This window comes from Protopterus annectens, chromosome 13.part0 (genome assembly GCF_019279795.1).
Source record: "Protopterus annectens isolate FY-2018-M chromosome 13.part0, PAN1.0, whole genome shotgun sequence".
NCBI classification, from domain to species: domain Eukaryota; kingdom Metazoa; phylum Chordata; order Ceratodontiformes; family Protopteridae; genus Protopterus; species Protopterus annectens.
The window spans coordinates 785,345,284-785,371,750 of NC_056747.1; the positions used below are offsets into that span (position 1 = coordinate 785,345,284).

General features: G+C 41.4%; 1 protein-coding gene across 1 annotated transcript in view; it reads right to left on the reverse strand.

Annotated features, from left to right (window-relative positions):
* TIMM22 (translocase of inner mitochondrial membrane 22) overlaps positions 1-25,541 on the reverse strand; it is a 34,762-nt gene extending 9,221 nt beyond the window's left edge. The window contains exons 1-2 of the mRNA XM_044054889.1: positions 25,232-25,541; positions 19,424-19,620 (exon numbers count right to left, since the gene is read on the reverse strand). Of these exons, the coding sequence (XP_043910824.1) occupies positions 19,424-19,620; positions 25,232-25,475 (441 nt within the window). The 5' untranslated portion in view covers positions 25,476-25,541. The remainder of the gene's footprint in view (positions 1-19,423; positions 19,621-25,231) is intronic.
* Between the last annotated feature and the right edge of the window lie 926 nt (positions 25,542-26,467).

Here is a 26,467-nt window from a genome sequence, read left to right on the forward strand (position 1 = left end):
ATGGGAGAGAAGATATATTAATGGAAAGGTTTGTAGTGATTGTTGAGGAAAGGCAGGTAAATGAGGTGTAGGGAGGAGCAGGAGGTGATAATGTAATGTGCAGAGAAAGGTTCATAGGTTAGTACTAAGCTAACTGCCCTTGTGGGCCATTTTAAGCCTAGCCAGTTATCCCATGTGAGAATCGAACCCCGTACCTTGTGTCTGTAAGTAAACTCCATAGCCATTATGCCAACCTCCCACCCCCTACTAATACTAGGTATTAGTAGGTTTGCATTGGGGCTGAAATTGAGGTTGACATGGACAAGCTTGTGGATTTAAATGATGGCACTATTTTGATAGCTTGTGCAGCAGGCCTGGTTGAACAGGAGGTCTTTTAATTCTCTACAGAAGTTGTGCAAAGGCTGGATGGGTATAAGGTAAACAACGATGGAATCCCATATTTTACTGCTAGCACTGAGAAGGGGTGCTCTGTGATTTTTATTTTGGTTACAGATCTTACATTATAAATTAACAGGTGTCTTTCTGGGATCCTTAAGGCAAAATAGAAGAAGGTGTGGTCAATTAACTGTTGGTAAAGTAGGGAGCTTAGCACGTCAGCAAATAGAAAATCTTTTCCACTTAGCCATATGTGATTTTCTAGCAGCACTTATATTGCCTCTTTAGTACCGGACGCATGTTCTCAGAAAAACATGTTCTCAGAAAAACAGGTATCTAAAAAGAAGTTAAAACTTGTAGTCCAGACAGTCAAAGTCCATACAGGTTGGGGCTTACCAAGAAATCCCCGTCTTGCATGAGCAAATCTGGTGTAGAATATGTTTTAACTGCTTCTTGGGCGGTATCAAATTAAGGGAGAACCACAGATGCCTATGGCAAAAAGAGAGTCACCACCACTATCTATGGGACGTCCTTCTGGAATTTTAGAAGAACCCTTGGTATCAATGGAAAGGCATAAAACAACATTCCAGTCTACAAGAATGAGAAAGCATCTGCACTCCATGACTGTTGAATGGAAAATCTTGTACAAAATATATATTTTTTAATTTTCTGTTAAAGGAGGCAAACAGAACTACTAATGTGTTCCCACAGCTGGATCCATTTCCAGAATACCACTGGTAGTAGTTCCCATGGACCAGATTAGCTTATCTGCTGTAATGTCTTGCTTTGACAATGTATGAAGTCTTAACAGTCAAGTGAGCCGAGATGTTACCTCTAAGGCAGTCATGACAATTCTGCAAAGGTGGTCAGATATGTTAACGTGCACAGGTCCTGGAGACCAAAGATGATTTAAGGCCTACAGAGAATTGACAGCTGCCATCTCCTCTTTGAATTTATGTGCTTTTATCTTTATTATTCCACAGATCTTGCACTTTTCAAACTCTTAATACAGTCCCCAATCTGAACTATGAATTGTGACAGATGACAAAGAGCTGGAGGGAAGAAGGAGGAGACCTGGCTCAAGAGATACTTAGAATGGTGGGCAGACCAACTCTCTTCTTACAAGTCCCAGCACTGGAACTGGAAAGGATAAAGGATGCCGATATTGAGACCAGACTGACCACTGGAATTTTTTCAACGTAAAGCTGGGCACAGGGGATCATGATAAGCACAAAGACTGTGAAACAAAGAATCCTGAGACATTAATCAGTAGAACAGTGGAAAAGATCAGGATGTTCTTTGTACGGTTCTACTCTTTCCCAAGGAAGGAACTCTTCCTAGGGATGTATTCAAAGCTTTCCAGAAAAACTAATCTGCAGGAAGGAAAGAAAGAAAAGCTGAACTTCCTGAAATCATTTAAAGACAGATTTATAAAAAAGCTCCTTAACACATCAAACAATCCTAACATTTCGGAAAAAGTCTGCAGACAAGACCACTGACTGACAGTGGGAAGATATGAATGCCTTCTGCATTAAGCAGTTACTGAGGCCAGGACAACGTGTAAATATCTTTTGGTCAATCCTTTGCACTAACAGTAAGACAGACATAAAATATAGTATTTTCAATCTAACATTACCATAAAACAGAAGTTGGTAAAAAGGGGCAATAAGGAAATGTCTAGGATTGTTAAGTTCAAGGACTATTTTCCACGTTCCTTCTTTTGTTGGTACCAGAAGATTCTGGAATAAAAACCTTTGCATCTCAGACCTGGGAGCTCAAGTACTATGACCTGCTGAGACAACATTAGCTCTAGAAGTTAAGTAAAGAAGAAAATGTAATTTATAGCTTACAGGATAAAGATGGATTCCCAGAAAAAGAAGAAGATACTCCCACTGCCATCTAGATTCCTACAGAAATATTCTTATTTTTATCTGTCCAAGAAAGCACAACAACACTGGGGAAGATGAAGGCATATACTGAAGGACAGAAAGGGGGGGGGTTAGAAAGGGCAAGTAGACAACTATCTCTTGCACTCAAATACCCCATTTCTTCTTACAGCCCCATTCCATGGCTTATTTAACATATAAACAGTTTGTTTAATCCTTGCTATGGCTGCCAGACATTCTTAAACAAACAAAGGTCCTGAAAGAAAGAAATTTTTTTGACAAAGGAGGGCTGAAAGATTATGGGAAAAACCCCTTAAAAATCTGTACCTGTCTTGCAACAAATGTTTAAGACCACAGCAGCAAAAGGGTCAAAAGAACAAATTTTTAATATCTTGCGGAAAAGTTTGAGAACATAGCAGTATTTTTCTTAACTAAAACAGAATCAGCAGCTCTAGGTACAGCATTAGGAGAATCGTAAGAAAAGTTTAAAGAATGTTTGATTATATGAGAAAAATGACACTGGCCCACAGGATATGGATCCACAAATGATCTCCAGCCAAGCAATTTTGGTACTAAAAACTGGTTCAATACAGGCTTCACCTCAAAAATTCATAAAACACAATGTGAAGACAGTAAAGTTAAGCGCACTCATTGGTGGGGAAGAGCTGTCACATGTTGCAATTATGTTATTTAAACTGACTGAACACAATGCTATGGGTTCTGATGAAGCCTGGTATTTGGATTGGGTGAAAGCGCTTAACTTTACTGTGTTCACATTGTGTTTTATGAATTTTTGAGGCGAAGCCTGTATTAAACCAGTTTTTAGTACCAAAATTGCTTGGCTGAACATAGTTTGTGGATCCGTATCCTGTGGGCCGGTGTCATTTTTCTTGGTTTTGTGCTTGTGCTACTTTTTGTGTTCTTGATTATATGAGAAACAGACACAATAAGGTGCTCAATGAAATGTTAACCTTTAAAAGAAGGTAGGTTAGCAGTCACCTTTCTCCCGTTCTAAAAAGAAGCCAGTAAAAATTACTTTTTTACCATGTCAGTTTTGCAATTCCATCTTCTGGAGGATAAAACAGCAGAAGAAAAAAAAAAAAAAAAGTCTTAAAACTATCAAACGCTTTCCCATCCTGAAAGGTGAAATGGGGCATCATTCACCAAGACAGTCAGCATTAGATGGGTTTGATAGGGAAACAACTGCACAACGAGATGTAGGATAAGAAAAAGACTATTCAAGAGTCTGAGGTACTACATATAACCAAGCCATGTCATGGACCATCTGTCCATTTTTGGGGAGCTGTGGCTGACTGTCAAGCATAAAACAAACTGTTAAGAAAATGCCCTCTACAGCTGATGAACAAGAGGGAAAGCTATAAGATGAGGAAAATCCATTTGTAACAAGTCATAAAACTTATGCTGGTAGAGAAGGAACGTTCCCACTGAAAATCTTTCATTTTGCGACAGTTTCAGAAAAGAAAAGCAAAAAAAAATATTCTGGAGAAAGCCTGAAGAACTTTCCTAAGAAACAGGATTTTCAGCTTAAGGAGAAGTACTTGAACAGTGTCATCCCCTTCCAGTCCCTGCTGTTCTGACTGGAAAGCAGTGACAGGATAAAGGAAATGTTTTTGTTTTCTTATTAAGAGTCAGTGGAAAAACAACAGAAATACTTAAGGGTAAAAGCAATCCCTTTAGTAATCTCAGTAAGTCTTCTGTGTTTTTCTCTCTCTGTCTCTCAAACAGGGGAGAAAGCAATTATAGGTTCATAGGTGTGTACTAGGCTGATGGCCCTGGAGCCTTTACAAGTCTAGCCCAAAAAAACTGTCCAGACACCATACCACCTGATGTTAGTTCACAGCTCCCCTATCCAACAGGGCAACATTCTGTTACCTATCCACTCAAGACTTCTCTTGAAGAGGGCCAGCGAGGTGCTCTGCTTGACATGAATGGGAAGCTTATTCCAGAGTACGGGCAGTCTTTCATAGGTAGGTACTAGGCTATTGGCCCTACGGCCTATATAAGCCTAGCCAAAAAGGTACCCTGGCTTTCGCCATCTAAGAAAATTATTTTCCTGTGCTCCTGTTGAGCACAGCCACAGAGGTGAGCCCGGGATGAATTTCCTATTTCCCATCCAATCATCAAGATTTTTCTTGAAGAGTGCTAATGAGGAGCTTTGTTTGATATAGATAGGTAGTTTGTTCCAGAGTATGGGAAGTCTCTGGGACAGGAATCTATCCCTCCCTCATGTTCTGTTTATTGTGATGACAAGGTTTAGGCCCCTCTTGCATGTAGCTCAGAGGAATTGGGATTTCTTTAAGTGGAGCATGTCCAATGAGATCGCCTCTTGAGTAGGTGATATGTGGAGTAAAGCTTGAGTTTAGACTGCCTGCGTAGGACATCTGTTTGAGGCCGTAATCCTCCGACGCATTTCTGCGGCCTTTCCAGTTGTTGATGTCTTGTGAGGTACATACCAAAAGGGGCGTTGTACTCTATAATGGGTCTAATGAGTGACAAGTAGAGGGGAACAATGATCTCGTTTTTCCTGGATGAGAAACCTTTTGTGATGAGGTGTGCCATGTGGAAGGATTTCCTTACTACTGTCCATCTGTGTCCCAAGGTCTCTTATAACACTCGGTGTTGAGCAGACTACCACCTATGTGGTAGCTTATGGTTACAGAGTTTTTACCAAAGGTGATGACTATTCACTTTTTGGCATTGAGCTTGAGGCCATGGCTTTGACACCAGGCATCTGTCTCATTGAGGTCCTTTTGCAGGATGTCCACATAGTTAGGAGTTTCAATTATGGCTCCTAGTTTGCAGTCATCTGCGAATTTCATTAGTCAAAGACCTTCTGTGTTAGCCTGTACTTCAGAAAGGTAGATACCAAACAGGAGAGGACCCAGGACTGAACCCTGTGGTACTCCACTTGTCACTGGTCTGAAGTCGCATTTGGAGTCTGCTACTTTCACAGTGTGGGGTTCTGTCAGTGAGCCAGTTGGCAACTCATCTTGTCACATAGGGATTTATACCTAGTTTAGTGAGTTTATCTATAATTCCAGAATGGGGGATGGTGTCAAAAGCCTTGGCAAGATCTAGATAGGCTGTGTGGACCACCTTACCCTCGTCTATGGCTTTGGTGACTGCCTCAAAGAAGTCTATCAGGTTTAGGAGACATGATCTGCCTTTTACAAACCCGAACTGGGTGGGATCCAGCCTGAGGTGAGGCTATGACTGAACATGGTGCTTAGGTGGGGTGCCAGTTCATTCTGTAGTCCATGTAGAACGCAGCCTGGGATGTTGTCAGGTCCCACGGATGCTGTGTTCTTGGCTTTGGAGAGGGTGGTTATTACCTGTGCAACCTTGATTACAGGAACTCTGCATTCTTCCGGTATAGAGATGGGCCCTTTAGGGGGGTAAAGTTAGCACTGAATCTATCTGCCAGGATGTTTGCAATATCAGTTGGTTCTGTACATTTAGTGCCATTGTGCTGTAACTCAGAGCAGATCTGGAGTGTTGCCATTGAGATTCTTGACATAGCTATAGAATGCTTTGTGGCTGTCTTTAGAATCAGTGGCGATTTTGTTTTTGTCACTAGCTTTGGAGGATTTTATGAGGGATCTCATCTTCTTACCGAGGCTGACCAGGGAGTTCCCTCCACTCATGGGATTTTACTCTTTTTGCAACAGTTTCTTTCTTCTGTTGTAGAGTTTATGGCAGGGGACCACTAGATTGGCTTCCTTTTTTGGAGGATAACATCTTGGTTCTGTTAGGAATAGCACGATCCATGCATTCGTGTAAGTGCTTATAAAGTGCATTTGTGTAGGATTCAGCAGTCGTACCTCTACTGTCCGTCTGCATGGGGGTCGTGAAGTTTGCCACTTCTGTCTTCAGAAGCGTGAAGTTGGCTTTGGAGAAATTTTTTATGGTGGTTTCCCTAAGGGGGGGGTGGGGGCAGGATGATTAGCTTGTGGTCGAATCTGACCAACGAGGAACTGACCTCTGGTGTGGAACACCGGTCACCCATGTTGATAATGACTAGGTCTAGGATATTGCTACCCCTGGTGGGGCTGTGGATAAGTGGATCCAAGGAATTGGAATTTATAAATTCCAGAAAACGTTGAACAAAAAAGAGTTGGTACATAGTTTTCCCAGTTAATGGTGGGATAGTTGAAATAGCCCATTATTAGGGTGTTGGGTTGTACCCTAATATTTTCCAGTGTATCAAGAAATGAGGAATGGGAATCCTGGGGCATGGTGGGGGATCTGTAGCAGGTTACAATTTGGACTGCGGTCTTGCCCAGAGTTAGTTGCACTCGGACAATCTCGGATGCATTATGCTAAAAAACTGGCCTGGAGGTGTGGATATCCTTAATGAATATGGACATGCCTCCGCCTTTAGTGTTTTGGTCTAGGTTAAGTGGCCAAAAGGTTTGGTATGAATTACAGCCTGGTAATGCAGGGGTGCTCTCTGGAGCCTTGAATCAGGTCTCTGTCACTGCAAAGATGTCTATGTGCTCCATTTCAAGGAGTGCCTCAAGTGAAAGCATTTGGAGGTTTAGACTTCTAGCACAGAGTAGCATCAAGTGAATGCATTTTGAGGTTTAGACTTCCAGCATTGAGTAGCATTACCATTAGATTTTGCTTCCTTGTACCAGTTATGGTGGTGAATTTGTCATTTGAACCTTGCCTAAAAAAGAGGCACTATAGGGGTGGCAAGAGCCTTAGCCAGTATCCGGACTCCCAAGGGCGACAGGTGCAGGCCATCTCTGGCAAAGCATCGTGGTCTGTCGATGATGTCATCCCAAGCAGACAGATACTGGATCCCCTTAGAATGACACCAGAAGCTTAGCCAATTGAAGTCAATCATTTTGTCCATGTACTGTGGTATCAATCTGAGTGATGGCAGGATGCTACTCAGGGCTAGGGTCATACCTGCCTGGGCTAAAAAAATCGTACAGCTCCTCCATGTCTCTTTTCATGTAGTCCAGGGTGGTACGTCTCAGGTCATTTACACCAACATGGACAATGACGGTCTCATATATATTTGTACTTGTGGAGTGACCTGAGTGAGTGCATCACGAGGCAGATCCTGGCACCCGACAGGCAGCTGACACTAACTTTCTCCAGGTCATTCACACCAACATGGACAATGACGGTCTCATATATATTTGTACTTGTGGAGTGACCTGAGTGAGTGCATCACGAGGCAGATCCTGGCACCCGACAGGCAGCTGACACTAACTTTCTCCTTGCATCAGTGTGCCTGACTATAGTGTCACCTATGACTAGAGTGTTGGGTACGTTGTTATGCCTTATGGGCTGTGGTTGAGTGGCACACTGAGTTTGTGTGCTGTGTGTCATTTGGGTTGTGTTGAGGGGGTGGAGGTTGCTTGCGTTTCTGCTTTGGAGGTCTCTGTTGCTTGAGCAGATTTTTATTGAGAGCATCCGTGAATGTAGGGGTGTGTTTTGGTGGTGTAGGTTTTGAGGGACTATGTGACAAGTGTGGTGTGGTGTAAGTGTTTACCTTCTCCTTTTGACGGTCTAGTCCAGTCTTGGGTGAAGAGAGCTTTGCTTCCAGTTTGGCTATACAAGTGCATCTCTTACAGGTTGCAGTGTTGGGTGGTATAGGAGAGGGTAGTCTGTGTACATGAGGCAATTGCTGTATTGCCCCAAGATGCCCAGATTCATCAAGTTGACAGGAGAAAACACCGGGAGCTGACCCTTAGACATGCCTGGATAGGTGCTTATTTATTAAGTACTAAAAACTGTTTTCCTCTAGACAAGTGAGGAAAGTTGAGCGCTGTAGTAATTTGTAGCTTATTTAGTGCTTACGAGTTCTGAACAAGTGCTGAGCTCAAAGAAACAGATGCTAAAACTAAAAAAACTGGATAGTTCTAAGGGAAAATTTGAACAACAGACTTTATGGCGCCTGGAATAGTTTAACCCTTTGGGGGATGAACCTGTCCCTCCAGCATGTTCTGTTAATTGTGGTAATAAGGTCGTGATCTCTGGAGCGTGTGGTGCGGGGGATTGGGATTTCTTTAGGTGTAGCATTTCAAGTAAGGCTGGGTCGGACATGGCTTTGTAAGTCAAGCACAGAGATCACCTCCAAGTAGATAAGAGACTGAGAACAGATGAAGTTTCTTGAGTCTGTCCATGTAGGACATGTGTAAGGCCTAGGATCCTTTTTGCGAGGTACTTTTGTGGTCTCTCCAACTGTTGGAGGTGTCTGGTCAGGTACATGCTGAACAGGGCACTATATATGATGACTGGTCTAATGAGGGATGATGACCCATTTATTCCTGGATGCGAAACCTTTGGCTATAAGATGTGCCACAGTGGCAATGTGGTGTTCGAAGGTGAGGTGGCAGTCGACCTGGGTGCCCAGATCTCTTATGGCCCCTTCAGTGTTCAGTGGGCTCCCATCAACGTGGTAATTCGTGGGAACTGAGTTTTTTCCAAAGGAGACAACGCATTTTTTGGAGTTACGATTCAGGCCATGGTTCTGACACCAGTCACTGAGAGGCCCTTTTGTAGGATGTCTGCATCACGTGGGGAGTTGATAACGACTCCTAGCTTGCAGTCATCAGCGTACTTGGTCAGCTAAAGTCCTTCTGTGTTGGCCTGGACTTCTGAGAAGTAGAGGCTAAACAGGAGAGGGCCCAGGACCAAGCCCTGTGGGACTCCACTCGTGACTGGTCGATAGTCTGACTTCGAATCCGCAACTTTCACTCTGTGGGTTCTGTGAGCCAATTTGCAACCCACCTAGTGATGTTAAGGACTGATGCCTAGTTTTGTGAGTCACACTGTTTTTGTTTTTCTGGGAAACTCCTGCAAGAAGACCGACTCATGACAGGGGTACTACACTAAAACAAGCTCCTAACTAACTCAGCCAAGTGGTAAAAACTGGTAAAAACATATCTAGTATCCCCCATGGTTTCAGAGAGGTGGGTAGTAGTAGTTTTGCTTGTGGAGCGAGTTAAAGGAGTTAAAAGGTATTACTTGGTACTAATGTGGTTATTAGGATGATAGCAACAGTTGTAATTTAACCTGAGTCTGTTAGAGGTCGTTTCAGGCAAGTTTTAAATTGTGAGATTTTATCTCCCTGTCCTAGGGTAAAGGGCAGTCTATTTCAGAGCTTCATAGTTTCAAAGGTTTAGAGCCAATTACTAGGCTAGCTGTTCCTGTGGGTCATTTTAAGCCTAGCCAATTTCTCTCCCAAAGGTGAGGATCAAACCCCACATCTTGCAGCTGTAAAGCAAAAACCTTAACCATTACACCAATTCCCAACCACCAGGCTTGGAGGCAGTTCGATTAAAAAGTGAGTCACCAGAGATGTTACTGGATTCAGTAACAGTAGTAATAGTAAGATGGTGAACAGGCTTTTTGGAGGGGATTAATGGTTTTAAGCTGCTATCTATAGTGACACAGGGTAATTTGTGTGTGTGATACATTTCTATTTGTGCATTAGCTGGGTCTATGAGCGAATCGTACAAATTGCGAACGTTCATAATATCGAACGTACCGGACCTCAAAGTGCTTTTTCTGAGATTGCGGTACAATGAAGAAGAATGGGATATTTGCTCTTTCCTCACTGTAGTGTGAACTGAGAGTTGGAATATATATTTAGCGGGGTGTGTGGGGGGCACAGCCCCCCACAACAGGAAGTTTGAGGTCCGGTACATTCGATATTATGAGCATTCGCAATTTGTGTGATTCACTCATATGATATAAACCCTATTAGCTTACACGTTTGTGAAATTATGTTTTTTGCTGGTCAGCTGTTCTGAGGAGATCAGTTTACATTTCTTTGGGTTTAGTAGTAAGTATGAGTTGGGCGAACCAGGATTCTATGGAGCAGGACGACTCTTGGGTCAACCAGGATTCTACTGAGCAGGACGACTTTTGGGTGAGTTGTAGCTAAGGTGGGGGTATAGCATGAGGGTGGAGTCATCTGTGTACTGTACTACAGAGGTGTGTTTGGCTTCAGTATGTAGATTGTTCACAAAGATATTAAATAGTGGCCCAAGTATTGAGCCTACTCGTCTACTCGGAGGCGATCTCTGCTTAACATACAAGGCCATGTCAAACCCACAGCTGTTGGACAGGCTACACTTAAAGAAATCACAATCTCTCAGAGCCACATGTTCCAGTGATCTAAATCTTGTCATCACAATAAACAAAACATGCTGGAGGGATAGGTTCCTGACCCAGAGACTCCCCAGACTCTGGAATAGACTGCCCATACATGTCAAGCAGAGTGCCTCGTTGGTCCTCTTCAAAAGGAACCTTGACAAATTGGATGGGAGAAAGGAAATTCACCCCAGGGATTACGTCAGTCGCCCTGCTAGACAAGGGTCCAGAAAGTAAACAGTGTGGGAAGAAATAGTCAGAGAATTGTTATGGCTAGGCTTGTATAGGCCCCAAGGCTGACAGCCTAATATCAATCTATGAACCTTGGGGAGCACAGATAGCGACAGGAAAAAAATCTGAGATTCGGTTTAGCATTTGACAGCCTGCAACTGAGGAACCAGGACAGGGAAGATGTTGAAAGACTGAAAGAGGTTAGTTCAGTTAGTAGTTTGGTGGGAAACAGTGTTGAAAGCCTTTGACAGATATAGAAATATGGAAGAAGCTATGTTACCATGGTTTCTATGGATATTAATAATGTTGGTGAAACTAAGGAGAGCAGTAGTGATACTGTGGTTGGGGCAGAAACCATGCTGTGTAGGTGCAGGAAGATTACTCATGATGTGTTTAACCAACTGAGTATGAATGCATTTTTCTAGAGTTTTAGATAATGGTGGTAGTATAGCAATTGGGTGGGAATTTGTGTCCCAAGATTTTCCATCTTTGTGCAGGGGTATAACGTACAATTTCTTCCCCCAAAGGAAGGGGGCATAGTTTTATTCAATGGAGCAGCTGATCAGGACAGACACAAGGTAGGACAGTGCATCAGCTGCCATCTTGATATATTCAAGTGGTAAGCTGTCGGCAGCAAGTGTGGTAGGCTTTAGTTTGTGGAAATGACTTCTAATGGCTGAGGTAGGCACTAACTGCAGAGTAAATATAGGCATCTGGTTGTTTGTGTGGGAATAAGGGAGTGGTTAGTGTCTTTGATGATTAAGAGAACTACTTCAAAGAAATAAGTAGTCGAACTGGTTGGCAATAGAGTTAGTTTGTTGACAGTTATGGGGATGGGGTAGTTGGTAGACCTGGATGCAAGAGGTTATTTAAGGATGTCCAGAACTGTTATGGAGTCTGTGTGCTGTATGTTAGAGCAGCACGTATTTTTGTCTAGTTTTATTATTAGGCATTATACATGACTTCTTAGTTGTTTGTAATTTTTATGTTTTGCTCGAGTGCTTTTTCTCCTTTGTCCATTTTTCCATGACTTATTCCTTAGTAGCATAACTTGTTTGGTATTTTTAGTTAACCATGGTGCTGGTTTGATTTTATACATTTACTACATACTGGTGTTAGGCGGTTTAGCATATTGAGAAAAATGGAGTTGAATTTGGGTATTGCATCATTTCCTTCCAGTTATATTGTTTTAGGCTGGAGACAAATGTTTCTTTATGGAAGGTAGTGAGTCTGCGGACTTGGTTAAAGTGGGGTTGTTTGATAACATTGCATGGTTGTCTTACAGCAAAAGTCGGGAGATGGTTACGAAAGACTTCTGGTAGATAGTCTGAGTGAGCTATATTAAGAGAATTTGAAAGAGTCCAGAACCGATTGTTTGTTCTTTTGTCATGTCTGGTTGCGGTCAATATAATTTGGGTGAAGTTGCACAGAATTAAGGAGATTTGGTAGTTAATTTTTGCCAATCTACATTCATGTCTCCTAGTATGATACTTTCTAGGTTGATACTGTCAGTTGCCCAGGATACAGCATCTTCTGTGGTGAGGACATTACTGCCAAAAGGTATACAGATGGCTATAACCCATAAGCTTTTATGGTTGTTGAGTTTTATGTACAAGACTATTACTTACACATTGTTAAATTTTGTAATGTGTTAGGGTATACAACTGCAATTCCACCACCTTTTTTTTATTTTTGCGGTCTTGCCTATAACTGTTGTATCCTAAAGGTAGTAATTCACGATCTTAAGTTTTGGGTTTTAACCAGGTTTTATTAGCTACTAATATACCTGGGGAGTATTAAGCTAGCTAAGCACGTAGGTCAGGTAGTTTAATATTACTTCTTAGGATCATGTTATACAGGAGTCATTACTTTTATTTGGGGAAGCTGACTGTTTTGAGAGTTGAAGGGAGTGAGATTGTCTGGGATTGAGGTGGCTTGTCCCCACTGAGATTAAACAGGACTAAGAAAGGCTGTTAGGTTGCTAGAGTTTTGTACTTGTTTGATTTCTAGTTTTTGAAGTACAAGGTTCCAGAGCTTGTTATTTACTTTTGTAGAGTTGGGGGACAGTTACGTTGTAAACATTGGAGGCTATGAAGTGTATACCATAGGTGGACTTGTGCGTGAGCTGTGTGAATTGTATACTCTGGTGAAATATCAAAATGGTACTGTTAGGTAAGAGCGAATAAAGAGTTGATATTGTGAACATGTGTTGTAGGAACATTGTGTGTGTCTGAGGTGGGAAGAGGGAGGGTGTTAGTATTAATTCTTCTTCTGAGTGATAAGCTTATTGTTAGCAATGACTGTGGGGTAGGGGTGTAGACAGAACAACGGTATGGCAGAGTGGTGGAGCTGTGTGATTGGTATAATTGTTAATTGGTTTACCTATTTTAGGGGTGGTAGGAGTGCCTACAGGGTTTAAATTTAGTGTACATGGGGTGAGGTAGGGTAGGGGAGCAGAGCAAGCAAGAGTGTTAGCAAGGGCGGATGAAGCAGAACCTACCCTCACAATCGAATGAAGCACCAGAAACAAATATACTTTCAAAGATTATTTATACAGATTATTGTTTTTAACAATTAATATTTAACACTTTGTCTGCTTTTTAGTCTTAGAGTGTATTTTATTGCTATTAACTAATCTGCACAAGTAACTGATTTGTCTGCAGTTAAAAGCATTCTGTATCTTTATAAATCTTTATCTGTTTGTGGCATTCTCTAGTGCTATTGTCTGTAGGCTATTATCCCCACCCTCCCTCCCATTTGGTGTCTTATACTTGGTGGCTTTGCAGTTGCCCACCCCTACTGTAAATCTGATCTGTGACACTCCTCCCAGTCTAGTGTCATTAGCTCATTGCCTTAATATTGCTACAACTCAAGTGCTCTAGGTTGCACTGCATCTGAAGTGTTTTAGTTACTTTTCTGTATATATAGACTTCTCTGTTTCTTTAACTAAATAAGCTCTGCAAAGTTGTTTTATTGCATTCCTGCCTGTATTTCTGAGTTTTTTGCACTTTTAAAGTTTGTTTTTGCTTAGTTTAACTGGTAGGCTACACACTCAAGTGTGCTAGCCGAATTAAAGCATTTACTGTGTTTCTGTACCTAATTTCTGCTACTTTGCAAAAAAAAAAAATCCTTGTTTCCCGCCTTTACTGAACTAGAATAGTCCAGTCTTCAGGTATTGCTGATCTCTGGGCTGTGCCATATCCTTATTTGGATAGCAGGAAGCTTCTTTGTTCACCAGTGAGAGTGGGGAGCTCTGAGCAGCCTATCTGTCCCTTGAGGAGTGGTTCCAGCCCAGTGACCTGTAGCTTATTGGCCATTTCCTATCTCTTTCTAACCCCCTGCTTTAAAGCCAGCTTTAACGTGCTTTTGCGCTTGTAATTTAAAGTTTGTCCTGTTTGTTGCATTTACCTGTTGAGGCTACACACTCAAGTGCGCTAGCCTGTGTTAGATATTTATTGCATTTTCCTGCTGTTTGTTGCAAAAAAATTATCCTTGTTTCCCGTCTTTCCTGACCTAGAGTAGTCCAAATACAGGCTTTGCTGTATTCTGGACTTTTGGAAAGTTCCTGTGTTGCCCATTTCCTTTCTTGGATAAAGGGAGGCTTCTTTGTTCACCAGTGGCAGTGGGGAGCTTGGAGCAGCCTATCTATCCCTGGAGGAGTGTTCCCAGCACAAGAATCTGGTAGTCTATTGACCGTTTTGGGCCAATTTCTAGCTCTTTCAAATCCCCCTGTATAAAACCCGCTTTAGTGCGGCCTTGCGTGATTTTGCGCATAGCGCAGCTTAATTGGGTTTAAACCATTCTCGGCTCCACAAAGTCTGCTCTTCACTTTTTCCCTTAGAACTGATCTAGTTCTCAAAATAAACACCCTATTCCCACTCTAAAGACTGGCACTTGCTCACTAAAGCAATTATACAAGTCAGCACTAAAAAATTAAAAGCACTACACCCTCACAAACTCCCCTTGAGTACTTTGTTCCCCATTGGCCCTTTATTTCAATTATAAAGGAATTCCCAATACTATTCTAGCATGTCCAAAGGTCAGTTGTCAATCTCCTCTCCGGTCCAGCTGGTGAATCTGGGAATCTTGAGGCAATGTTACAACTGCCTCATGTACACAGACAACCCTCTCCTCCTCCCAACAAATTCCAACACATGTGAGAGATGCAACCATATAGCCAAACTGGAGGCTAAGCTCTCTCAACTCAGTACTGGCATAACCAGTCAGGAAGAGAAGGAAACCACACTCAGTACAATTCCAGTCTCACATAGACCTACCACGACCTCAAACCAAACACAAAAAAACATACTCGGAGGCTCTAAATAAAAATCTGCCTAAGCAGCAGAGACCTCCAAAGCAGACACCCAAGCAACCACTACCCCAAAACAAAACACGTGCAACACATAGCTCACAAAGCCAGTGTGCCGAACAGTCACAGCCCTTAAGGCTAAACAACACACCTGATACGCTTGTAATAGGTGGTGACTCTATAGTCAGGCACACGGATGTCCCGCTCACCAGGCTGAACAAGGAGAAGGTCATGGTGAGCTGCCTGTCGGGCGCTAGGATCTGCCACATAACACAAGCACTCAGGTCACTCCAAGTCAAGTACAAATATTGTCCATGCTGGTGTGAAGGACCCGAGACGTACCTCCCTGGACTACATGAAAAGAGACATAGAGGAGCTCTCTGAGCATGTAGCCCAGGCTGGTATAACCCTGACCTTGAGTAGCATCTTACCCTCACCAAGAATGATGCCACAATATGAAGACAAGATGATCAATTTCAACAATTGGCTTAAGTATTGGTGTCATTCAAAGGGGATCCAATGCCTGTCTGCCTGGGATGACATGCTCGACAAGCCACGATGCTTTGCTAGGGACGGCTTGCACCTGTCACCCTTGGGCTTTCGGATATTGGCAAAAGCTCTTGCCAACCTCGTAGTGCCTTTCTTTAGGCAAGGCTCAAAAGACAAACCCACCTCCATAGGTATCACAAGGGATAAGAAACTAAGAGTAATGCTACTCAACGCCAGAAGTCTAAACCTCAAGATGCACGCACTCGAAACTCTCCTTAGCATGGAGAACATCGATATCTGTGCAGTAACAGAGACCTGGTTCAAGGCTCCCGAGAGCACCCCAGCACTACCAGGTTATACCTCATACCATGTTTTTCAGCCCCAAAACTTGGACCGAACCACAAAAGGAGGGGGAGTATCAATATTAGTCAACGATACCCACACCTCCAGGTTGGTGGCACAGCACGAAGCATCAGAGACTATCCATGTGCAACTAACAGTGGGTAAAACTGCCTTCCAGTTTATAGCCTGCTAAAGACCACCCTCCCAAACCCAGGAACCCCACTCGGCCTTCCTGAGAACACTGGAAAATATGAAGGTCTCTCCAAACACCATTATATTGGGCGACTTCAACTACCCTAACAGACTGGGAGCTTTACTCTAGCTCCAACACCCTAGCCCAAAGGTTCCTAGAATTTATAAACTCAAATGCTATGGAACAACTTGTTGCCACTCCCACAAGAGGGGAAAACATACTGGACCTGATCACCACCAACATGGGGACTCTATGCTCCAGACCAGAAGTGCATCCCTCACTGGTAAGATCAGACCATAAACTGATCTCACTAGATATTCACATCCCGACCCCAGCCCCTGCCCAGAAAACCACAGTGAAAAACTTCTCTAAAGCAAATTTCACACTCCTCAAAACTGAGGTGGAATCCTTCAAAGCCCCCGGGCCAGTGGAAAATACGGCCCAGACCGTAGAATCCTTTATAAACACATTCTATGAACACCTTCAGGAATGCATGGATCATGCAATCCCAAATAAAACCAAGACCCAATCCTCCAAAGTTAGGCGTCCTGTCTGGTGGACCCCAGCTACTACATGATAGAGCAAAATCCCAAAAAGGGAAGGCATCTCTGATCAGTATTAGCAAAAAACTACGGGCACTCATAAAATCGTCTAAGGCCAGCTTCGAGAGAAAAATTGCACAGGACACCAAGGATAATCACAAGGCTTTCTTTAGTTATGTTAGGAACCTGGGTGGGAATTCCCAGATATGCTCAGAATTAGTCCAAAATGACAAAAAATACACCGAACCCACAGACATTGCCTACATCCTAGCTGACAGGTTCAGCACAAACTTCTCCCCCCCTTCCCCACCAAAAGGGCAAATATCTATCCCAGCAGAGTGCTGCCCCTGACATCTCAGATGCTCAGGTAAGAGCTGCCCTCTCCAAAGCAAAAAACACAGCATCAATGGGACCAGACGGTGTCCCAGGCTGCATCCTACATGAACTCCAAGAAGAACTAAACCCAAACATAAAACTACTGTTCAATCTCAGCCTTACTACAGGATATGTACCCAAAGAGTGGCGTACAGCAACAGTGGTCCCTCTCCACAAAGGTGGTGCCTCAACGGATCCTGGAAACTATCGCCCCATAAGCTTGACTAGCTTGGTCTGCAAAGCTATGGAAAGGATCATCATGGACCTCATAAATAAAAATACTGGGGACCTACAGACACTGGATCCTACCCAGTTCAGCTTTGTTAAGGGCAGATCCTGCCTGATTTCTTTGAAACAGTCACCAAGGCCATTGACGAGGGGAAGGTGGTCCACACAGCCTACCTGGACCTTGCAAAAGCCTTTGATACAATACCCCACTTGGGCATTATAGATAAGCTCACCAGCTTAAACATAAACCCCTATGTCACTAGATGGGTTGCAAACTGGCTCAAGGACAGAACCCACATGGTTAGAATTGCTGGAGCCATGTCAGACTCCAAACCAGTTACAAGTGGCGTCCCACAAGGCTCAGTCCTGGGACCTCTCTTGTTCGGTATATATTTCTCGGAAGTACAGGCTAACACGGAAGGACTGTGGCTGAACAAGTTCGCAGATGACTGCAAACTGGGCGCCATAATCGACTCTCCAGCCAACACAAGCATCCTACAAAAGGGCCTCATAGAACAGACAACTGGTGCCAGAACCATGGCCTCAAGCTAAACGCCAAAAAGTGTATAGTCATCCCCTTTGGCAAAAACAAAGTGCCCACAAATTACCACATAGGTGGTAATCCATTAAGTATGGAAGAAGTAATTAGGGACCTGGAGACCCAAGTTGATAGCAATCTCTCATTTGACAACCACGTTGCCAAAGTGGTTAGAAAAACATTTTATATAGCCCACCTAATCATGAAGGGATTCACATCTAGATCAGGGAAGGTCATCGTGCCTCTTTACTCATCCCTCATCAGGCCCATAATTGAGTACAATGCCCCTTTTGGGATGTACCTTACCAGACACCTGCAGCAAATGGAAAGACCCCAAAAGTACCTCACCAAGAGGATCAAAGGGCTCAAACAGATGCCATATGCTGCCCGGTTAAAGAAACTCCAGCTCTACTCAGTGGCATACCGCCTGCTCAGAGGCGATCTGTGCCGGACGTATACAGCCATGTCCAACCTGGAATTAATGGACATGCTGCACCTCAGAAAATCCAAATCCCATCGAGCTACGCGCTCGAGAGACTTGAACCTCAGCACCGAAATAAATAGGACATGCTGGAGGGACAGATTCATAACCCAGAGACTCCCTTCACTCTGGAATAAAATCCCAGTCCAGGTTAGGCAGAGTCCCTCATTGACTCTCTTCAAGAGGAATCTTGATGAGTGGATGGGAGATAGTAGGTTTACCCCGGGTATGACTTCTGTGTCACTGTTATGACAGAGGCACAGTATACTAACCTCGAAAAAGGGCATAGCAAAATTCATTTAAAATGGGTGGCGAAAGCCAAACACACTCTGGCTAGGCTTATAAATGCCTTAGGGCAGATAGCCTAGTATTAACCTATGAAAGTAAATACGTTTTTTTTTTTAAGCTAATTTTACATTCTCAAAATGAAAAAAAAAAAAGAGCTTATAAGGAAGTTATGAGGTAAAAATTACTAGAGAGTATTGGCAGGATATAACCCAAATAATTCAAGCTACTTCAACAGCAATCGTTAAATATAATGAACTTACAGAACTAAAGGAATCTTTGATATGAATATTGACGATCTTCCTGGCATGCATGTATCATACTAAAACTGCTTGCAAAGTAACACACTATATGGAATTTTATCCAAGGCAAAAATAGAAAAAAACAATATGAAAAATTAAAATAGCATTTTAAAAATAAGCAGCATTAATAAACAAACATGTCCAGTACGATAGATATAAACAAACAGTACTTACCAATTAATAAGAAAAAAGAAATAGAAACCATCACACTGTGTTTGTTCACATTCTACTGTGAATCTGTTTTGGAGCTTCAGAAATAAAAACTGCCATTATACTGGTGTCAATAAAAATAAAATACAAAATCTCCTTAAACCACCGATTGATTTTACAGGTTTATAACACCTCCAAAACACTCCCAATCACTTGAAATGTCAGAGTTGGAAGAGGATCTCCTTTTTTAAAGGACTGCTCAAATCATGTTCACCATGTTCATAAAATACCAAAAATAAGTTGGTCAAAAACATGAACCAAAATAAGGCTTACTACAACTGCAGTATTTAAATAGGTCATGATATAATTTTGCAGAGTAAATGTGTGGTTAAAAATGTGAGATTATAAAATGCAGTTAAGAGGTCTAAAGTTACTGTAATTCCTGTCATTTGCCATGACAGACTAAAATATAAAACAAAATAGATACCCTGCCAATAGCAAATACTTTTGGATGAAATTACTTAAAATAGCCAGAAAAGAACCAAGTGTCCAAAAACTTACAGACTCAACCAGGCACTCTGTACATGAAAATATTGCTCCCACAATAGCAAAGTTCTTTGCATAAGACATGCCCCTTTGTCCCATGTCTTTCAGGACTTCTTTTGCAGTTGGGGTTCTGTAGGGATCTTTGGGGTCAAAGCCCACATTAGTATCGATACCAGCTGTAAAAACACCAAATGCTCCTCCCAGGACAAAACCTGAAATAAAAAAAGACAATATTTTTTGTCTTGTCTTTCACAGATCCATTTCTTCAAGTTGTCATATACTCCACAAATGGTAACTTTGGCATACATGATCAAAACTTCCACATGGAGTTAACCAATCACCTAATGCTAAAATAAATGTGTCTGAAAAGGAGGAAGCTACAAAATAGATCAGGAAATGTAATAAGGGCCAAAATCACATTTTACTACACAACTTCAGTGGATGCAAAGAATCCTGCCTAAAGGGAGTTCCTGCTTTCTGTCCTGTGGTGGTGCTAGCTCTTCACTCCTGGTAACCCAAATCACCAGCATCCTCGGGTAGTAGTGTCTGGCATGCAGTTAACCAGGTTAAATTCATAGCAGCACTACTCGAGTAGCAAGAACCTACATAACACATACTTAAGGCTCCCAAAGAGAACTCAGAAATGTGTTTGTGACACTGAACCAGGACACCGTTACAGAATAACAACATTTTCAGAGCCTCATGACTACTTTAACCCCCAACAAATTTCCTATATAGCCACGAGCAAAACTGAATTCAGATTTATCATACAATACTGCAATCACATACCTTCAGCTCTAGTCAGCAGTAACATCACTGCAATATCTGATAACATTCATCATCCCGAATAAAATGCAGATGTCCCTCACAACTATGACGACATCTTCATCCAGTGCGAGTAAGCTTTGGCCCTGCAGATAAAAGGCTATCTAGCACTTTTTTTATTGCATAGATTTTTATATTTAGAGACAGTTTATGAAACTGTTATTAGTACAGCTCTTGTTAATGCAATGGCCTTACTGTACATGTTCTAGCAGTTGTTCAGTCAAGCCTCACTCTGACCTCAAGGACTTTTGCACACCAGACCTGTCTATCAAAAAACTTTCTTTCAACTCTTGCAAATTCATATCAATTACTTTTGAAATGCTGTCTTTCCATCTTGGCCTATGTCTTCCTCCTCTTCTTTTGCCTTTGGTCTTTCACAGCATCAGTGTTTTCTCTAATGAACCCAATGTAGTTTTTAGTCTATCATGCTTTCCAGTGAACAAGTCCAAGGTTTATTTCCTCAAGTACTGACTAATTTGATCTTCTTGCAATCCTAAATTCAGTTTTATCTAACACTACAGTTAAAGGCTTCGCTTTTCTGACACATAGCCTTAGTTACAGTCCAACTTTCACAGCTATATGTTACTACTGGAAAAAAACATAGCAGTGATTATATGGACCTTAGTTGACAATGTGATGCGTTTGCTCTTACAGATTCACAAGTACTTACTAGGCAACTAAACTGTTATCTGGAGGATCCTTAGAAACCTGGCTATACATGCCCATGAAGTTTTCAGAACATGTGTGATATATATATATATATATATATATATATATATATATATATATATATATATATGTGTTACACATACATACACACACATGTGTATATGTATATATACATATATTATACATACATGTATATATATATATATATATATATATATATATATATATATATACATACATATACATACATGTATATATATATATATATATATATATATATATATGTGTGTGCGTATGTGTGTATATGCATGTATGTATATATGTGTATTTATGTGTAATGTATGAATATATCTGTATACGTGTGTGTATATGTGTATGTATTTATGTGTGTGTATGAATATATATATATATATATATATATATATATATATATATATATACATATATACACACACACACACACACACACACACACACACACACACACACACACACACACACACACACACACACACACACTAAAATCTGAATTTCTGCAAGTGCACAAGCCTTGACATGTTCTTACTCACACGAACACTATCGTTGCACAACTGTGGGGGAAGAAGACAGTCCAATGAGCAAAAACAGTTAAGCCCTGGAAAAAGGCTGTTACAAGTAATGTTTTTACCAAGCATCCCAAAGACCACAAAAAAAAATCTGGTTTCAGTTTTGTATAGCACCTAACAAGTACTTCAGCCTTATGTTTTAGTAAAACTATTACAGTAATTAAATGCATAAAAACACTGTCTAAATGGAATCACTAACACGTGGGCTGAGCGGCATAAAATATTGTAGAGCTAATGGTGGATAAATACATTCCTTATCCATGCTGACTATACAGCTAATGAAAAGTTCTCATTTAGCCCTAAAGCATGTTCCCCATATTTAGAAATCAAACCTGTCCCCTTCCATCTAAAGTGCTGTGCCAGTCACCCTTACTTATCTCTATTAGGATATACACCTACTTATTACAATAAACCTGAACAATATAGTTGGGCGTTCCTTAGTATGGTTAAGGTACTGCTATCCCTTTTACATCTTACTAACATGCTTCCTTATTCCAAATTAAAAAAAAAAAAAAAAAAAATGTGTGACAGGTTTAGCCAGTACACAAAAAGTCACACACATAATAGGCAAGAAAATGACCCAATTATCGGTAATGACTGTATTATCTAATTTTATAGCTCCTTGTATTTCATGTAGAAAAACTGTCTTTTGAACATAACAGCAACTAGTACAACTTCCACAGAGCTGGCTCCTGGTAGGTTTACTTCCTGCCAAAGACAGCACAGAACGTCTTGCAGGAGGTACTTTATACCCCCCCCCCAAAAAAAAAATGGGAGGTTTGTACTCCTCCTAAATACATATCTACACTGATTTGGTAAAAAGGAAACCCAAAGCCCTATCTTCCAATAGCAAAGACCAAAACCTATTGGTCGCCTACTTGACTTCTGAGATGCTGCTCCCAAAAGTGGTTATAAAACTCAGATCACTTCCCCTATCCGAGGCTACTTCAGTGGACTTACTGAAGCATTTTGAACTGAGAAGAAGTCTGAGCCATCAATTTACTTATCATATGTACAGATTTTCCACTAACTTTTGGAAAATTACATAATTTCCACAAATTCTCTAACACTCCAAAAACTCCAGTTTTACTCCGTAGCATATCGCCTTCTCCGGGGTGATCTCTGCCTAACATATAAAGCTATGTCAAACCCAGAGCTGTTGGACATGCTACACCTAAAGAAATCCCAATCCCTCTGAGCTACATGCTCTAGGGACCTAAACCTTGTCACCACAATAAACAGGACTTGCTGGAGGGATAGATTCCTGTCCCAGAGACTTCCCATACTCTGGAACAGGCTACCCATCTATGCCAAGCAAAGTTGTTCCATTAGCACTCTTCAAGAAAAATCTTGATGAATGGTTGGGAAATAGGAAATACACCCCGGGGATCACTTCTGTGTCTCTGCTCGACAGTGGCACAGGAAAATAACTTTCTTGGGTGGCGTAAGCCAGGGAATCTTGTTGGCTAGGCTTATGTAGGCCCTTGGGCCGATAGCCTAGTACCTACCTATGAACACTTATGTACATTCTGCTTTTTAAAGCACCCCCCCCCCAAAAAAAAAAGAGGTTAAAGAGGAAAGTAGGCTAACACCAAGCAAAACAACATTCTGCAATCACTGTTTACATGCAATTTGGTAATGTCAATGATAGACAATATGATTCTGTAATATTCTACGTTAATGGATCACTTTATCCATACATAAAATATCCTAACAATGATTCTGCAACATACTAACTTACTGGAATACCTTATTATAACATGGAATATCCTGACAACATCCACTGCTCAAACACAGAGCAAAGGTCAGGGAACTCATCTTAGATTAAACATACTTATCCGCAGGATCTGGCGTTGGGTCATCATGGCAAAACAGCTCAGCAATCTCAAAGAGACAGACAAGATTGTTGTGTGGGAATTATTCAAGGATGAAAAAGTTGTAGGAATGAATAGCATGTATTTGCATTTACTGTAGGAAAGGCAATGTGAAAATGTCTGTCTACAGTTGATGCGGTGATTTACAGCAGATACCAGCTGTTAGCCAAAATCTAAATAAGCTAACGTGTAAAAAATAAAAGATGATACACCACTTTATGCAGTTTGTTGTAAGATCAAGAACACCCATAAAATAAATACTAGATAGTACTGAAAATTAATTTATAAAGATGCAGCGATAGCACAGCCAATAAAGTTTTTGTTTACAAGTCCATCTAGGCTGTCTCAAATCAAAGATGACAGTCTGCTTTACAATGAAAACATTAATTCTGTGCACATTTACTTATTCATTTTCGGATTACTCAACTAAGGGTTATGAGGGAGATGGGACACCATCCTGACTTTTAGCAGTACCAGTCATAGAAAGTAATACTGGAAAGAACTGGTCTATTACAGTATGCACATCATCCTGACTTTTAGCAGTACCAGTCATAGAAAGTAATACTGGAAAGAACTGGTCTATTACAGTATGCACATCAACACAGAGAGGCAATTTACAGACTTTCTAATTCACCTACTGCATGTCTCTGGGATGTGGGAAGAAACACAAAACTCCACATAAACAAAAGGAGGATATAAAGGCTACACACAGAAGGCGCCCTATCTGAGAATGAATCTTCATCATTAATCCTGACTGCTGCATATTTAATATTGTACTTCAGTAAAGACTGTACTGCTCTGTCTGCTCCAACACCTAAAGTAATACCACATACTGAAGGAAAGGTACTTTTAGTGTGTCAGTGAAAGATCACTGCTACATTGCTGTGTTCCCTACCCAGGCACATCCAACAACTGGAACGTCCACAGAAGTTCCTCACTGAAAGAATACAGGGAGTAAATAACACATCCTAAGCAGACTGCCTCAAAACCCTATCCCTGTACTCCATCTCCTATGGGCTGTTAAGGGGAGATCTATGGGACAGGTATGTATCCTGGAGACTAACCCTTCGCTGGAACAGGCTCCCCTCCATGTGAAGCAGAGCTCCTCCCTAACCCAAATGAAGTGTAACTTGGATTATTGGACAGAGAACTGAAAATTCATTCCCGGTTTGGCGCCTATGTCTCTAATGGACACAGACAGTCTGTAAATATTTCATCTCCCAGGCCCCTGCGTGTAAATGTCTAACCTCCCAATGACCTGGATACATTTACCGATGGCACCAGAAATGGTCAAGAGATTTCGGATGCATGCATAGCTTAAAAAGGCCCCAGTTGTCGTTAGGTTCACAAGTGTGTACTAAGTTAAGTGTGGTATACACTGTTCTCTTTCCTATCACCAAAACAACTGGTATGGGAAATAACTTAATGAATAGAGCGGCTTAAACATGACACATCTCAGTGTAAAATCGCACCCATAAAGGTTACAGTCGTTTGGCACTGCACTGTCACGAGTCAAGACTTAACAGATTAAAATGTGTACACATGTCAAACAATTACGTTTCTGGTTTTTCACATATCAAATAATGTACACAAACACAAGTTAACAATTGTCCACCAAGAACAGATATGTAAATCCATCAGGCCAGTTGCTGGACACTGGTCAAATACACCAAATAACTCAGATATCTTTCCTGCACCTTAGCAGGATACATAAAGAATCACTAAAAAGTAAGTCATTATCTGCACACTGTTTCACAGTAATAACTCCCTTCATACAATCCTCAGGCCAAGTTTTTTTTTTAAATTTCCTTCCTGCATCGTCACACTCTTTCCAGTGAGCTCACTCTTACCTCCGACGCAAGCTAGTGCTGCTTTAAATCCACAGCTTTCCATCACTCGTTCCACTAGCTTTTCTTCCTTACTTTTTTGGGGTGCAGCCATAGCACCAAGCGGACCCTTTGGCAATTCTACACATGGTCGCTCCCGTCGTCGCTCACCCACTAGATGCTCAAGAATGACACTATACTGCAACTGAACTGATTCACTAGATACCTGCACCTCATCACCAGCAGTAGTAGCTCCTGAAGCTGCCATTTGTCCGGACGTAGAAAGGCAAACGCACGTAATCGTGTGACAGGTGCTACGCAATGTGTTATGGGACTTGAAGGATAAAATGTACATTGGCTTGATTGTTTTGTTGATATGTACGTTGATGGTTTGTGCTTCCGTTGCTTTCCTGGCTAGGATGATCGACTTCAGTTATGTGAATAACTAATAATGAATATTTGTAATAAAAATGTATTTTACCATAATTTATCAATTTTCGATTTTTTTCTTGAAAATTATGTACAAAGCAAGAATGCATCTATATCAAATGCATTTTAAAATGTGTATATTGTTTAAATAAATAAAAGGTGGAAAGATTAGGGTTTGCACAAAGTTTCGTTTTTATGAAACGTAATTATATAGTGCTTGTAGTTTTACTGTGTTAACCCCCGTAGTTTCGCGCAGATATGGGCGAGGCCGTAGTAATTGACATAACAAACAATGACACATGATTGACATGTCATGCAGATTTTCTTCACCGATCATATGAATATTCATCGAGGGGCAGTACAATTACCGATTTGTATGTACTGTTTCTAGTTTTGGCGATGTTGTAGTGTACTGGCTCACCAGAGGCGCAGTAGCAAGCACCACCCAAACCCCGTCCGAGACGGTTTACGTCAGTCGGTAAGATTCAATATTCATTACGATGTGCCCCGAACCGGAATGAATACTCATTTTCAATGAATGCGTATATCAATTTATAAGTGACAGTCCCATTGGATACCCACTCTGTATATAGGCAGGCACGGGACACATGTCTTGATTGAAGTATTCTTAATATGGCCACCACCACCACCACCAAACAAAAAATATTCAGGCAATAAGAAAACAAAATTAGAAAGTACCAAATTATGAAAGACAATGTACACACCAAAAACAGTAGCAGAAGAACTAACATTAACACATTTTTTACTGTCCAGGAACGTAATTCTCTTTTTTCCGAACACGAGCTAGATATAACTACAATAACGGTATTG